At 39.6% G+C, this 14,487-nt stretch overlaps 1 protein-coding gene across 1 annotated transcript in view; it reads left to right on the forward strand.

Annotated features, from left to right (window-relative positions):
• Nucleotides 1-14,487, forward strand: part of gria4a (glutamate receptor, ionotropic, AMPA 4a) — a gene marked incomplete at its 5' end in the record, with an annotated part of 105,760 nt that overhangs the window by 67,096 nt on the left and 24,177 nt on the right. The window contains 3 exons of the mRNA XM_076100563.1: nt 3,605-3,811; nt 6,052-6,267; nt 6,990-7,150. Coding sequence (XP_075956678.1) covers nt 3,605-3,811; nt 6,052-6,267; nt 6,990-7,150 — 584 coding nt within the window. The remainder of the gene's footprint in view (nt 1-3,604; nt 3,812-6,051; nt 6,268-6,989; nt 7,151-14,487) is intronic.

A 14,487-nucleotide genomic window follows, 5' to 3' on the forward strand; every position in this document is an offset into this window, starting at 1 on the left:
CTAAATTAACTAGCCAGTTCTCATTTCAAACACTTGACCTTCTAACATGATAAACAGGGCAATTTGATGGAGGAGGCAACTGAGATGGTTGCATACTCCTTGTCAGCACAAATTAAGTAAATGGCTTCCCTTGAGATTTGATGATTTAAGATGAAAAGTGAAGCAAAACAGCCTTCTTACATTTGTTAAGGGGGGGGTGTCATTGATGATACAATCTCCTGATGTGGGACACTTTATACAAATAAATAAATAAATATATTAAAGGCAAAGTTCAACATTTTGGAAAATACGTAAATGTCTTTCAGGGTGTTCATTGATAAGATTGATACGACTCTCATATCTGTCCATTTGACATGTCGCCGGGGCCAGCAGCCAGTTAGCTTAGCATATCATAAAGACTGGAAACAGTGGCAAACAGTTAGCTTTGCTCTATCTAAATGCAAAAAAAAAATCGAATGCACTAATTAACATGTCCCGTGTCTTATACCATCTCATTTAATCAAAGTGTAAATAATGAAAACATGGGTATTTCTTCCCAGACCATGGCTTTGAGCAGTGACTTCCTGAAGCGTCCACTGGTTGCCTGCAACCTCACGGTGACAACAAGACTCTAACGAGACAGTCATTGTGCTAAGCTAAGCAAACCTTCTCCTGGCTGTAGCTTCAAATGTCACAGACAGATATGAGAGTGGCATCAATCGTCTCATCTAACTCTAAACAAGAAAGCAAATAAACATATTTCCCAAAAATGTCTCTAAATGAGAAATGCTGAATTAATTAACAATGAATACGATTATTGTATGTCATCCTTTGTTGTGTCCATTAGATGAGATAGATGGAACAATAATTTCTGTCCAGTTTGGCGCAAAGTTTCTATTTTGGTGCTTTCAGATTCTTGAATTTGTGTTTCAGTGTATCTGAAACAGGTCTGCTAAGTACTACAGCTTGTAATGAATATAATCATGTCCATCTGGCTACAGCATTATCATCATTCGTTATTTTTAAATTACTTGAAAATATCCCAAGCTAAATATTCCCTTATTGTCATTGTTACTTTCATTTTGCATGCAACAAACAGGCAATTCTGCATCATTCACCAGATGTCTTCTTAAAGCGCGTTTCCTCACAAACTTCAATGTCAAATTGTTGTCAATACGTTTTCGATTATCTGGGCAGTTAATATCACACCAGGCTGGAAACCATCAAGTTTATGATGCAAAGCAACACATATTGAATTAAAAACAATAACACAGCAAGATGATTGTAAAAACTGTAGATTTCGATATAAGCAGTAATTAGGCTACAGCTATTAATCACACTGGTATTGTATTTTTATATTGTTTCGCTCACATCGTCGTACCCTCTAGTCTTTATCCTGCTACAGTACAGAGCAGTCCTCGTGGCTGTGTTGATCTGTCTGAGAGAATTCACTTGAAACTGTTTGCTGTTCATTAATATTATGATTCATGTTGAGTCAATGGAAGTCGCGCCCCAGGACATGCTAATCTCCTTGATAATGATATTTTAGGGGAAATATTTTTGTATGTTCTGACATTGAACACAATGGGGCAAATGTTTGTATTTGATGATGATGATGGTAATGATGATGATGATGATGAAGTGTTGTTGATCAAAAGTGTCTTATTTTTATGGCTGGTTTTGGAAGAAGTGTATTTTGTTTTAAGAATCTTATACTGATGACTGAATAATGGTTTGTAAGAAATGCGATGCTCGGGCTGTTTTTGATGGTTTTAAAATGCGTTTGTTTCTCAACCTTTATGTCAATTTGACATTATCTTTATTAATTCGCATGAGTGTGAATTGATGTTCAATATTAATATTAAATGTGGTTTATGCACACAGAAATGGACACGCACATCCCAAAGAAAATTGTGACATTTTCAATCTTGCAAACTATTTAACAGGAAAAAAAACTAAGTTGGTTGTTAGAAATCCACAGTCTGGATTTAGAAACAGGAAAAGAGTACAGCATGCTAACATGCTCATCATATCTATGATAGCATGTTGACGTTTAGCAGGTATAATTACCATGTTCTCCATATTAGTATTAGCATGCTAACCTTCTTCTACAAGTTTGAATAACCATAATTGAAAAATGATAAAAAATGATTTCTCCCGATTTTACTTTTCAGTCATACACAAGTACAAAAGTAAATAGTTATATTTCAAGCTCTTTGTTTACTAAAGAGAAAGAGGATTCATCTATAAATCCAGCTTCCCTTTGTAGGTTTTGTTTGTACAGTTCAGTTTCCATTGTCAGATTTATTTTTATCCCCTGCCTGCCTTCTTCTGATCTAGATCTAGATCATTTTCTTCAAATGATATTCAATTTCCCAGATTGACGATCGCTCCCTCCGCATCTGTGTCAGAGGGATTATGTTGCTCAGTTGACCCCTTTTAAAAGATGTCTTGAATCTTATGTGATTAAACTATGCTTGTTTTTCAATATGAATCAATTTCCTTCCTGAGGAATTCAATCCAAAACATGTTATCTTTTATTGTGTTTTGTGATCTTTATAAACCATTTCATAGCAGGGGAGTGTTGTATATTATGAAAGCCGGTTTGATTAATTAGATGAGATTAGTCTTTGATTAAAAAGGATTTGATAGCATTTTAATAGACTTGGCTTCAGTTGGATTACAGCGTGAGCAGCCTCAGGCATAATACTATAAATCACTGCTCCGGACGATTGCGCTGTCACTCAAAAGTCAGTATGTGTGTTTCTTTTCTCTGTGGATATCCTGCATAGGTGTGGTACTGTATGTGCATGCTTCTCTGTAAATACGTTTGTGTGTGTGTGTCATCCCTAATACACCCACCATGTCGCTACACAACATTAAACTCTCCCTTTGCTGTCATCTTTGTTTACTGCATGCACAGAAATCAGTCTACCTCTTATGGCACATTACCAAAGCAGCAGTCTCCTCTTTTTTTCATCTCTCTCTCTCTCTCTGTATTTTTCCTCTCTCTTGTACATTTCTCTCCTCTCGGCATTAGTGTTGCACTGAGTCAGGTGCAGATCCCAGAGGAGGCATCTAAAGTCAGACGAAGGAATAAAACAAGGCACTAGAAGTCACAGACACAAGATATAAAACATCTACCCAACCCCCCCCAAAAAAAATATTTTTCCCCAATTGTATTAACTGTGCAACTGTTTCTGTCTAGTTTTGAGTGGTTTCTGTGTTTTCCTGACAAGATGGTTTGTCTGTAAGATGTTTATCTCCTTTAATAGTTCAAACAATGTGGATCTACATAAGGATGTGTGACCTTCAGTTTACCTTTGCTGTCTTCCATGTATGGTTAAATCAGTCTCTTATAATGCATACATTTCAGAATCTTAATGTTCTGATGAAACTCTTCTTTCATCATGAGGTTGGTGTCCAGTTTAATGTGGCAGCATTGCTTTCGTGTATTTTATAGAGCTGTGCCTTTCTTGTGCAATATGTGTTTTTCCTTGGTACAAAGTTTACAACCAAACTGCTTGCACCTGTTGATGAGTTTTCATTTTCCTTCTTCCAATAGTCGCTGCTGTCATGTTCCTCCAAACAGTTGTGTCTTTCTCCCCTTATGCTGGTTTTGTAGGAGGGTCCCTATGTGATGCTGAAGAAGAACTCGGAACTCTATGAAGGCAACGACCAGTTTGAGGGATACTGTGTGGACTTGGCCTCGGAGATTGCCAAACACATTGGAATCAAATACAAGATCTCCATCGTACCGGATGGAAAATATGGAGCCAGAGATTCAGAGACGAAGATATGGAATGGCATGGTTGGAGAGCTTGTGTATGGGGTAAGTTTAAATGGAAAATATTCGGACTATTGATTAGAACTATTTGTTAGAACACGTTAGACCTTCAAAATCCAAGAGAGGGATATTTACTGACTCTGTTTTATATCATAGAACAAAACATTAAAATCTCTTGAGCTTTTGTTAAACACAGACCTTATTTCGGGCATCTAACCAAAAACCCATTCAAAAAACTCATTGACTTTGAGATGAGGGAACCAGAAGGGGAAAAAATGCAGACTCATTTTCTAGTTTTAGGACTCGGCGCTCTATTGATGCTCTGAATATCATACAGTAAACCTTAAGGAAAGGCAAAGTACTATATACATGAGGTAGGAGGATATAATGTTCAGCAAATCAGTACAACAGCAGTACAAATTAAGACCTCCGAAAAACTGTGCTGAATAAACACTTCTCTGGTACAGAGTCAACTTAACTTCAACATTGTAATCTTATAATCTAATATATACAGCAGGGCTATTACATGGCATTTTATGTGCTTCTGCTATTGTGACCCCGCCACAGGCCATCTCGCAACAGATGAGAAATGCTCAAAATAACTCCTATGCAGTACACAAACTTGTCTTGAGCTCTCCGTCTCCTTAGTTACCATGTCAGTTTCCTGCAAAGATGCTGTGTCTCGGAGTGTTAACTTATCCTTGAGAATTTGGCAAGCTGGCTAATTGCCACTGACGCCCATGCACGGTCTGAGATTTCACACTGCTGTCTTGATGCAAACTTTATCAACATGCAGAAGACAATGTCAGTTGTCATTTTGCGGAAGACTGAAAGTGGAGACGTTTGCTGCAGAACATTGACAGAATTAATTAGCCTCCTGAAACTGTGTAGTGGAAGGTGACACAACCGAACAGCTGCATTGACTAATCCGTTTTTGATTTCTTGCAAACGCTTGCAGTCATCTCTTAGGACTCTTCTGCCACATAGAGAAAATACAGAAATGTGTCCTCTACTTTATGTCCTTTACTCTGTATATCTTTGTGACTTTCTTTTCTTTGATGTGTACTTTTGTCCCCTGCTTTCCCTTTCTAATTTGTTTTATTTCTCTGTCTGAAGTGTGTTGTGGGTTGTTGGCATTCCTCTGCCCCCTCCTACCCTGTTCTCTTTCTATATTGCTTCTTACTTCCTTTTGCTGTTTATTCTACATGCATTGTATCATCCTCTCCTTGTAGTGAAGAAAGGGAAGTCATGTGATGTGCTATTGTAGCCTTTTTTTGCGGATCATGTATAGACACACGCAGTTACACAAAAACAGATGCTCAGAGGCGAGTTCACAAAAGGATTTCGCAGCATTTCTAAAAAAAACTCACAAAAGGTAAATGACACCCTTAAAGGTCTAGTGTGTAGGATCTGGAGGCATCTAGCTGAGAGGTTGCAGATAGCAAACAACTGAAACTATGGCGCTAATGTGCGAAAACACAAAAGAAAACAGGTTTGGATGGAAATGGCACTCTGGCAAGGCCCTCCTTACAAGACCCCTTGCTCGGTCTGACTCTTACAATCCACACATTGGCTTTAAGCACATCTATACTTTGCCTTATGGATAATTGCAATCAAGTCCAAAAAAATGCCAAATTTCACTCCGCTGCAAAACTGTATGGGTGTATTTGCGCTGTAATATCATGGGCGCAAAATCTTTTGTGTTTCGGACCTTGAGAAGGCGCAGATAGCGATGCGCAATTAGTGATGCTATCAATGGCCGCATTCCATTATTTGTAAAACTGCTGTCAGTGTGCTGAATGAATGATGTTTTTTGACTCTTCTATAGATTTTGCATGTGTGCATGCACACAAATGTGTGTGAGTCCTTGCAGACTAATTTATATTCTGGCAGTGTCACGTTCATGCCAACGTATGAATTACTTCTCTGTCATTCGGGTTTTCCCTACCTCCTCTGTCTCTTTCAACATTTCTCCCTCCCCCGCTGTACCACAATTCCCTTTCTTTGTCTCTTTTATTTATTTCATTCCCTTCCTTCTGTTGCTCCTGCTTCAAACTCTGCTGATCTTTTACTGTGTCTACTTAACCTGATCCTTGTGTTTTAATTTTTATTTCTCCTTCCTTTATCTTTGTCCTCACTTTTTCCTTCTGCAGACATAAGAGTTCACAGAGAATTCCTGCTCACCATCAGTCTCCTGCTTTTAGATGAAGTTGCTGCTTAACAACTACTACTCTATGACGAAACTAAACTAAACAAACACTATTCTCCCCACCACCTCTTTGCAGAAAGCAGAAATTGCCGTTGCCCCACTGACCATCACTCTCGTGAGAGAAGAGGTGATCGACTTCTCGAAGCCCTTCATGTCTCTGGGCATCTCCATCATGATCAAGAAGCCCCAGAAGTCTAAACCAGGTGTTTTCTCTTTCCTGGACCCGCTGGCCTACGAGATCTGGATGTGCATAGTGTTTGCTTACATTGGAGTCAGTGTCGTGCTATTTTTGGTGAGTGATTCTTAAAAACCAGTAGTCAGTGCTTCAGTGAAATTGCAGGGCTGTAAGAGTTTGAAGCATTTTTAAAGCTTTAGGGATGAAAGAACCGATATTTTATTTGGCTCACAGGCTAAGAATAAAATGTATTTAAAGAGAATAAAATCCTGATATAGGACACATTTCCTGCTGATCATGATATGGGAGATTCTTGTCATATTCTGATGATATAATACATTGTGTCATCAGTGATCATGTGTCCGAATGTTTCTGAGAGTGCACTGTGTGTATCTATTAAAGATTATTACAACCCTTCAATGAATTAAATAATTTAATAACTTTTCAAGTATGGCTACATTGCCCTTACCTCCTCAACTGCAATGTCTGCTGCAGTGTTAAAGAAATCTTCTGTGCAGGAAATTGTTAGGTTCTTAAAGGCGTCCTATCTGGACAGAATTACAATCACAGACAGTGCTGTATGCAAGAAATGCAAATACTTAATGTGAGACATGCAAGTTTACAATGTCAAGATCAGGTCAGCATAACTCCTATGACACCGGATTGTCTGCATATTCAAGGACACATGTTTGTCTTCCAGATAAGTCACGAGAAATGTACCCATATGGCTTTGTGTTTGTTATTAAGCTGTTATTAATGCTCTCTATGCGCCTGGATCAGTCTGTACCTGCACTGGTCGCTCTTCCTCTAAAAGTTCTGTTTTCCTTCTTTTGTCTTAGGTGAGTCGCTTCAGTCCGTATGAGTGGCATGCAGAGGAACCAGAGGAGGGCACAACAGAGCTGGGCCCCACCGACCAACCCCCCAATGAGTTTGGAATCTTCAACTCCCTCTGGTTCTCACTGGGAGCTTTCATGCAACAGGGCTGCGACATCTCGCCACGGTGAGGGAAAGGAAATGTATTGTGAGACAAACGGAGTGCTTTGTTGTGCGTGTGTGCCTCTAGACTGAGTAAGAGATAGTGTTGTATATGAGGCTGTGTTCATAAGAGAGTGCGTTTGGGCCGGGGATAGCGTGTGGCTGTCTAACTGTCTGTAGTGTTAGAGTGCTTTAGTATTAGGCTGTGGTGATTCAGACTGTTGTCAATGTGAATCACTCTCTCCGCACTTTTCTAGCTTTCCAGCTGAACTGGACTGCTTCTCCAAGACGGTGTGTTACAGAAGCTTAAGATGTGCCAGGAATGCACACATACATCGACACAAACGTGCACGCGCACAAAAACATGGAGGTGATAAGAACACACCTGCACATCGTCCAATGGTCATGCCCATATGGGTGTGGTGTGGTGGGAGATTTAACAGTTTGTTAGATGTGCATGAATCTTTGATGCAGGACTGAAGAGGCAGAGTCCGGCTGTATTTTTAGAATATTTATAAGAATATGGCATTTTATTATTGATAACCTGAGAATGCAGTTTAGTGAAATATTCATGGCCATCATACTCAAGACCTTTAGGGAGCTAAATCTAAAGAGAGAAGCAGATAGCAAAAGAGTGATAGACGATGAGCTGAAAGGAGGAAAAGGTGTGAGCGGTTGAGCAAAAAGGTGCGTGAAAGAATAATAAGAACTGGTAGCAAAGATGTGAAAGGACACTGCTCACTTTATCACAGACATCGACTCACAGTGGTCAGTGGTTCATGTTATGCTGACGGACGAAGGTGAATAGTTACAAATTCACATTTACTTTTAATACGCATGGATATGACATTTTTGATTCTGTGTCCTCAACATGATCATGTGCGAGATGATTCTTGTTTGTCTTGACTTTGGTGACACTCTTAGTGAGAAGCATGCAGTCACTGCTGTGATGTTTTGCCTTCAATGTAAAGCATTTTATAATGATAACGACCGGAGCTTCCTACATTTCGTTAACTTTCCATTTGTTCCAAACAAACTGTTGTTATTACTCTTATAAATATTAAAAGCGTTATACGCAGAAACGCATCACTGCCTGTGCAGCAGGAAATAGGGTTTATCTTGTAGGTGTCCCGATTACTAAATGTTCAGTGTAATGAATATTTATGAAAAGGTTTTTCATTTCTTTAACCTCAGAGAGCCTAACTACTTTTCAATATTAACTATAATTCATGTCCAGGCTCACTGACACTACATATAATCTTTAAGAATCTTTTTCTCATCTCATGGACTTTACTTCTGCTTTAAAACCTCGTTAAATCCAGTATCCTTCAAACATTTCTGCTGGATTCCCATTGAACATTTCACTTTTGGGAAAGGGATAAAAGTTCTACATCGGTTGCTCAAACTTAACTTTCTTCCTCATCCTCTGCTGCTCATGTGCCCTTCTCCTGCGCTCTTTCATCCATCTCTTTCACACTTTCTCTTTTCCTTCCTCCCCCGCTCCCCGACACCTGTCGTCTCCTACTCCTCCCCACTATACTGTGACTGACAGGCCAATTCTATCCCCAACACACAAAATGGAAAACACTCACACCAGCTGCACGCACACACACACACACACAAGATATGCACATGAATACACACAAACATTTCACACTCTGACATTGCTTACACGCGCATGCAGAAAAATCACCCACTCAGCAGTTTCACAACAATCCAACGCACGCATGCAGACCTCTCCATCATTGGCAGGACTTGTTATGGATGTGTGTGCGTAAGCTACAGCTGTCATAGCGATAATGTGATACTTAACATGAGGCCAGTGTTTGTCATACAAATCACCTGGCCCCGTCACTTCTAACACAGCACAACTCCTCTGTAGACCAAGATTACTGCAGTCCTAAATGCCTGATTTGATTCATACAATGAGAAATCTATAACTCGTGTATATTTTCTTCATGGTTTCAAGGAGGTTTCAATGTAAACTTAAGTCTGAAATGTCTTTCTCATAAAACATACATTTATTAAAACAGCAATTTAGTCAGTGTGTCCTTGTCCCTATGGTTATAATTGATATTGTCATTATAACAGTGTAGTAAATGACAATATGAAAACAGCGGTTTCGCTCGTAATAATAAACCTGCAGACAGTTATCACCTGCCGCTCCCGTCAACTATACAGAGCTTTATAGTGAGTTCAGCTCATTGTTTAGCTGTCTGGCCCGCAACTTTACTGTTTTGGTTCACACTTACTGCTCTCATAGAAAGCTTTAAACGAAATACAAAAAACCTGGTGACCATAGTGGAGCGTTAGGCAGCTAAAGAACCAGATGTTTCTTTGGAGAGTTTTTTTTGGACCAAAAACAAAGTTACTGTGAAGGAGAGAATATTGGACTGAGATTCAACGTGATTTCTAGATGTATAAATAAGCAACTGTTTGTGAAAACGTCTGCCATATTCACTTAAAGAGTGATGATATGTCAATGTTGTGTTCACAACTTGTTTCCAATGTCCCCAAGTGGCTAAAAAAAAGTCAGTTATGGCACATTTAATTAAGATCCTCAGAGGTAGCATCAACAACGGCAAATGGTTGGAAGGAACCAGTTCGTAGAAGGTGTCATCCAACCACATCTAAAGGCCAAATTGTTTGCCCACACTCAGACTGACAAGCCTGCCGTTGTAGTGACGATATGAGAGCACACATAGGCCCTATGGCCATACAGGATACGTTAGTGCTACAGCGTTTATGTAAACTAGCTACTATAGTTATTGCCATATTTATGATTGGTCATTATTGACCATCCATCAACTGACATGACAAAAGCTTCCTGCCTGAACAAAAACACTTGGTTTTTGTCAGTGTTTCTAAATGGTTCTGAGGTACACACAAACTAAACAGAGAATTTGAGTTGCTCTGCTACACATATTACACACCCCACTCTTTGCAACACATACCCTCCACACCCGTCTATTTAATCTGTCACGCTCTGCTGACTCTTTTGTTCTGCTTAAGCTGCTACTGCTATACACCGCTCACTGTAAGCATCCCTACATCATCATCATCGTCGTCATCATCAGCTGCATTCACCTGTAGCTGCTGATTAGTTTAGTCCCTTCCTAATCTCTCTACGCGTGAGATTAAGTGTATACTGCAGGGAGTGATGAGGCTTGACTGACTTTCTTAGATATCAAGCATTTACTGTACCTTGTACCCGACATATAACCATTCCACAGGAACTGCCTGACTGAAATTCAGTAATGATACAATTTCTGATTCTGCAAGAAAATGAGGAAAGAACTAAAGACATAATGGTAAAAGAGTGAAATTAACTTGTTCATTAGATCCGTTGATGAAGAAATGATATAACCCCGCAGACCAGGCTTTCTGCCATAAAACAAGTGATGGATGAGCCTTCACTATGACACCGTTCTCTGCAGCGACTTTGTCTTGTTCACCTTTGCAGGCAGACAAAGTCATAATGTTAACTTCAGTCAGCAGAAATGTGCTTCAGATATACAGGTATTACCATATCACTCAGAGTATTCCTGCATGCAACTTTCCTTTGTACAGAAATATCAAATATTTGACATTTACTTTCATTACTACATTAAGGATATTGCAAGACACGTTCACTCTGTCAGTCAATCACTCATAAAGGAGAATACATAAAAGAATGGGATGATGTCTTGCTAGTTTCTCTATACTCTGCCAGAGTTTCAAATCCGCAGGGTCTCAATTACAGAGACTACAGTAGCACTCTTCTGCGTGGTGTGTTGATTTAGTCCAGGAAGGCAAATGCAACTTTACAAAGGAATCTGGGCCAGTGGAGCTTTAGTGTCTGTGTGCATCAATGACACAGTAAATTCTTTAAAGGCACTACACAAGGTGGAAATGGTGCAATAATTAAACACTGTTAAAAGTAAGTCAGTTTCTTGGGCTGTCGTGACACAAAATAAACTACTACATTGATACTATATGAGTCTGAATGCAATGTTAACTTTTTTTATTTGGTTGTTATTTTACATTAGTCCTATGAGAGACTGGTGACTTGCTATGTGTAGGAAGAAGACTCTACATACCGTGCACATTTCATAATGCCTACCGACTACCTTCTTTGCCCCACTATATTATCCTTCACATTATCTGTTACTTTTTCCATCTTCCATACGTTTGACCCGACCGTGGGATGCTCTTTCATGCTCTGCTGTTATCCATCTCATCCATCCTGACACTTGTATCGTCTCTGGCTAGTCAGCAGGGATCAGAGTATTGAGGTTGACATTTACTGTGGAGCTGGGAATAAAGGGAAGGATGCACAGGTAGAGATTTTTTGAGAGTGTGTGCAGTCTCTCTGGTTGGCTATTAACAGTGTATTTGTGTTTTTCTTTCTAAAGTAACATCTCTTCTGTCTTGTATTATATGTCCTCTTACACACGGGTTGTTTGACTTTATATACTGAGCGTGTCTGTGCGTGAATACTGTGTGGGTTGTGTATTGTGTATTAGGCTGCCATATAGGTCCATTGGTATTCAGTGTAGGTCCCTCTCTCCCTGCTGCAGTCATCTCTGCAGTCTGGGAGACACAGTATAACTATTCAACTCACCCACTTTCTCTCCTCTTTCTTTCTCCATCTATCATTTTTTCTTTTCTTTCTCACAGCCTTTTTTTTGCTCTCTCACTAAATGCCTGTCCCTGCTGCTAAGTTGTCTAATCTCCACCTTAGTTAATTGACATTTCCATAGCTAGAAATGACAGCATGAGTGTGCTGCCAATGTCTGCGTGCTCATGAGACAAACACACGCTGTCTCTTTTGCAAACACCGACTTCTGTTTCCTTCACCTTCCCGATCAAGCAAAAGCTAATGGCTGGAAGCAGACATGAACGCACACGCTCACACACATCTTCAGAGTGACCTTGAGATGGCATTTGCACCACACACACCAGTCATCTTTCAGCCCAGGCTTCTGGGTTTGTAATGGCGGCGATTGGCCCGGTCACCTCGCCCAAATGGTGGCGACAAAGTGGTGGACAGTGAGGTGATGGGACAGGAAAAAAAGTGGAAATCTATAAATGGCATAAGAAAAAGTGACATGTTGTACATTAAGGAAGACCGAGAGTAAATGCGAGAGAGGGAGAGAGAGGTAAACTGATCACCAGCGAACATCTCAGAGGGATTGGATCTGTCTCTGTCAATAACCATCTGAAATTACAGCTCTCTTGTGTGTGGATGTGCACGTGTGCCTGCTGCTAGGTGAGAGCACTTGTGCACTTCTGGCTGTGTGTGCGTGTGTGTGTGTGTGCGTGTGTGAGTGTGTGCGTGTGCGTGTGTGTGTGAGTGTCATGTGTAAGTATTGAGCTAATGGCCTTGGGTATGTTGAATACTTAATGATAGCAACAGATCCAGTTAATGGTTTGACTAACTAACTAGAGTGGAGCACTAAAGCCTACTGATTAATGATCTCAAGGTCACTGACTCAAACTGTGTTTATGAATTTCACCAGTAATAGTTTTTATTAGGGATGCACTGATCCGCCTTTTTCAGTTCCAATACCATTACCTGTGCTTCGGGTATCGGCCGGTAGCACGTACACCGATTCAATACCAGTGTTTAATAATAAGCTCTATGCCTCCCTGTGTGGAAGTGACTGGGAACATCAGGCCTAACTTTGTAAAACAACATGTCACAAATAAATAAATAGATATAAATGTACTGAATTATTATTTATTATTAGAATAATAAATTGGACACCAGCAACTTGTTAAAAATATTCAAAATTACCAGGGATTGAAATTCCAGTCTATTATGTATACAAGTAGAATTGAATGGAATAGATCGGCCCCATGGTCACTGATACCCGGTCCAGCTATTTGAGTCAGTGTCTGACCGATATCAGCAACGGAATCGTTGCATCCCTAGCTTTTATGAATCGTATCTTTTCTGCTTCACTGATATGATCCCTGTTATTATTTTATTTGATCATTCCTTCATTATCTGCCTGCTGCGTCTAATCGTTGATCTATCAATCAGATTTTCTTTCATGTGTGTCTGTTTGCCTTTGCGCCCTCCATTCTGCCTCTGCTGCATAGTATTTCTGCCGGTTTCAATCAGTCAGTCGATTCACTTTATTTCACACCTGAATTCCATGCAAGACAGAGTTTAAAGACAAGAACAAGAAAGGATATTTGTCTGTATTTCTATCTGCATTGGTCTTTCAGTCCTTTATTATGTACTAATCAAGCATTCATGCTTCACTACACCCAAAAATTGGTTAACATGTCTTTCACCATCACTTTAGAAAACATGTTTTGTAAGCACCCCAATCAGATAACAACAAAAACAGTTTCATTTCCTCTGTCTGCATGTCTTAATGAACAAGGAAATTAGAATCACAATAACATTCTCACGATTTGCATAATCAAATGGAACTTATGTCACTCGTGATGTCTGGTGTGTCCAAAGTAGTTTGCAAATTTTATTTCAGAATTTTTCCTCGATCAGGAGCCCAAAAAAATAGCATTTGTTGAAGAAAAAATGCCCGTTTAGTAAAACTTTACACAATATGTAAAACTACTATATAATATGTGGTATTACGTCATAAAAAATAAGATGTTTGTAGATCGGTTTACGGTTTTTTCAACAACTATCCTGCGCTGGCTCATGTTGTTGTTTTTGTCAGCATGTCTGCTTGTATTTGCGTGTTTGGTTGAGTCAGCATCAATCTACTTTAGTACTTGTTTGTGTGTGTTTGAGTATGTTTGTGTGCTCTTGTTGTGGCAATTACATTAAGAGGTTTTTCTTCTAAGATGATTGTGATAACTGTCATACTAGTAAGAAGCCAAACAGCATAATCTGAGGCAGTAAATTGATGATTAAACTAGGGGAAAACATCTCTGTCTTCCATTAGTTCTCATAAGAATGAAACTAAAACACACATGCAAGATCATATGCACACACAGCCTCAAACTGCAGTCTCTCGTATGTTAGGTGAGAAAATTAAAAGAAACTGTATAGCTCGGAACTATGTGTGTGTGTGTGACAAAGTGTGTGTGTTTGAGAGAGAAAGAGAGCGAGAGAGAGGGGAACAGCATGCCATTAATCTTTCACACAGAGGATTGGGAAGGCAATCTGTTGGCTATCATAGATGATACATTACCCGCCATTGAATGAGTCACCTGTTGCATACCAACATACACAACACAACTACACACACAGGCAACACAGACATTCACACTGCCACAAACACACTGACATGTCACATAAAGAATCAAGGACATCACTCCCAAAACTCATCCACGTACACTAAAATATACTTTTAACAGGAAGGAAACATGATGTGCTCATACGAACACACGCCTGCATGC

Source organism: Anarhichas minor, unplaced genomic scaffold (assembly GCF_050575085.1).
Source record: "Anarhichas minor isolate MPS153535 unplaced genomic scaffold, ASM5057508v1 ptg000026l, whole genome shotgun sequence".
Classification (NCBI taxonomy): domain Eukaryota; kingdom Metazoa; phylum Chordata; class Actinopteri; order Perciformes; family Anarhichadidae; genus Anarhichas; species Anarhichas minor.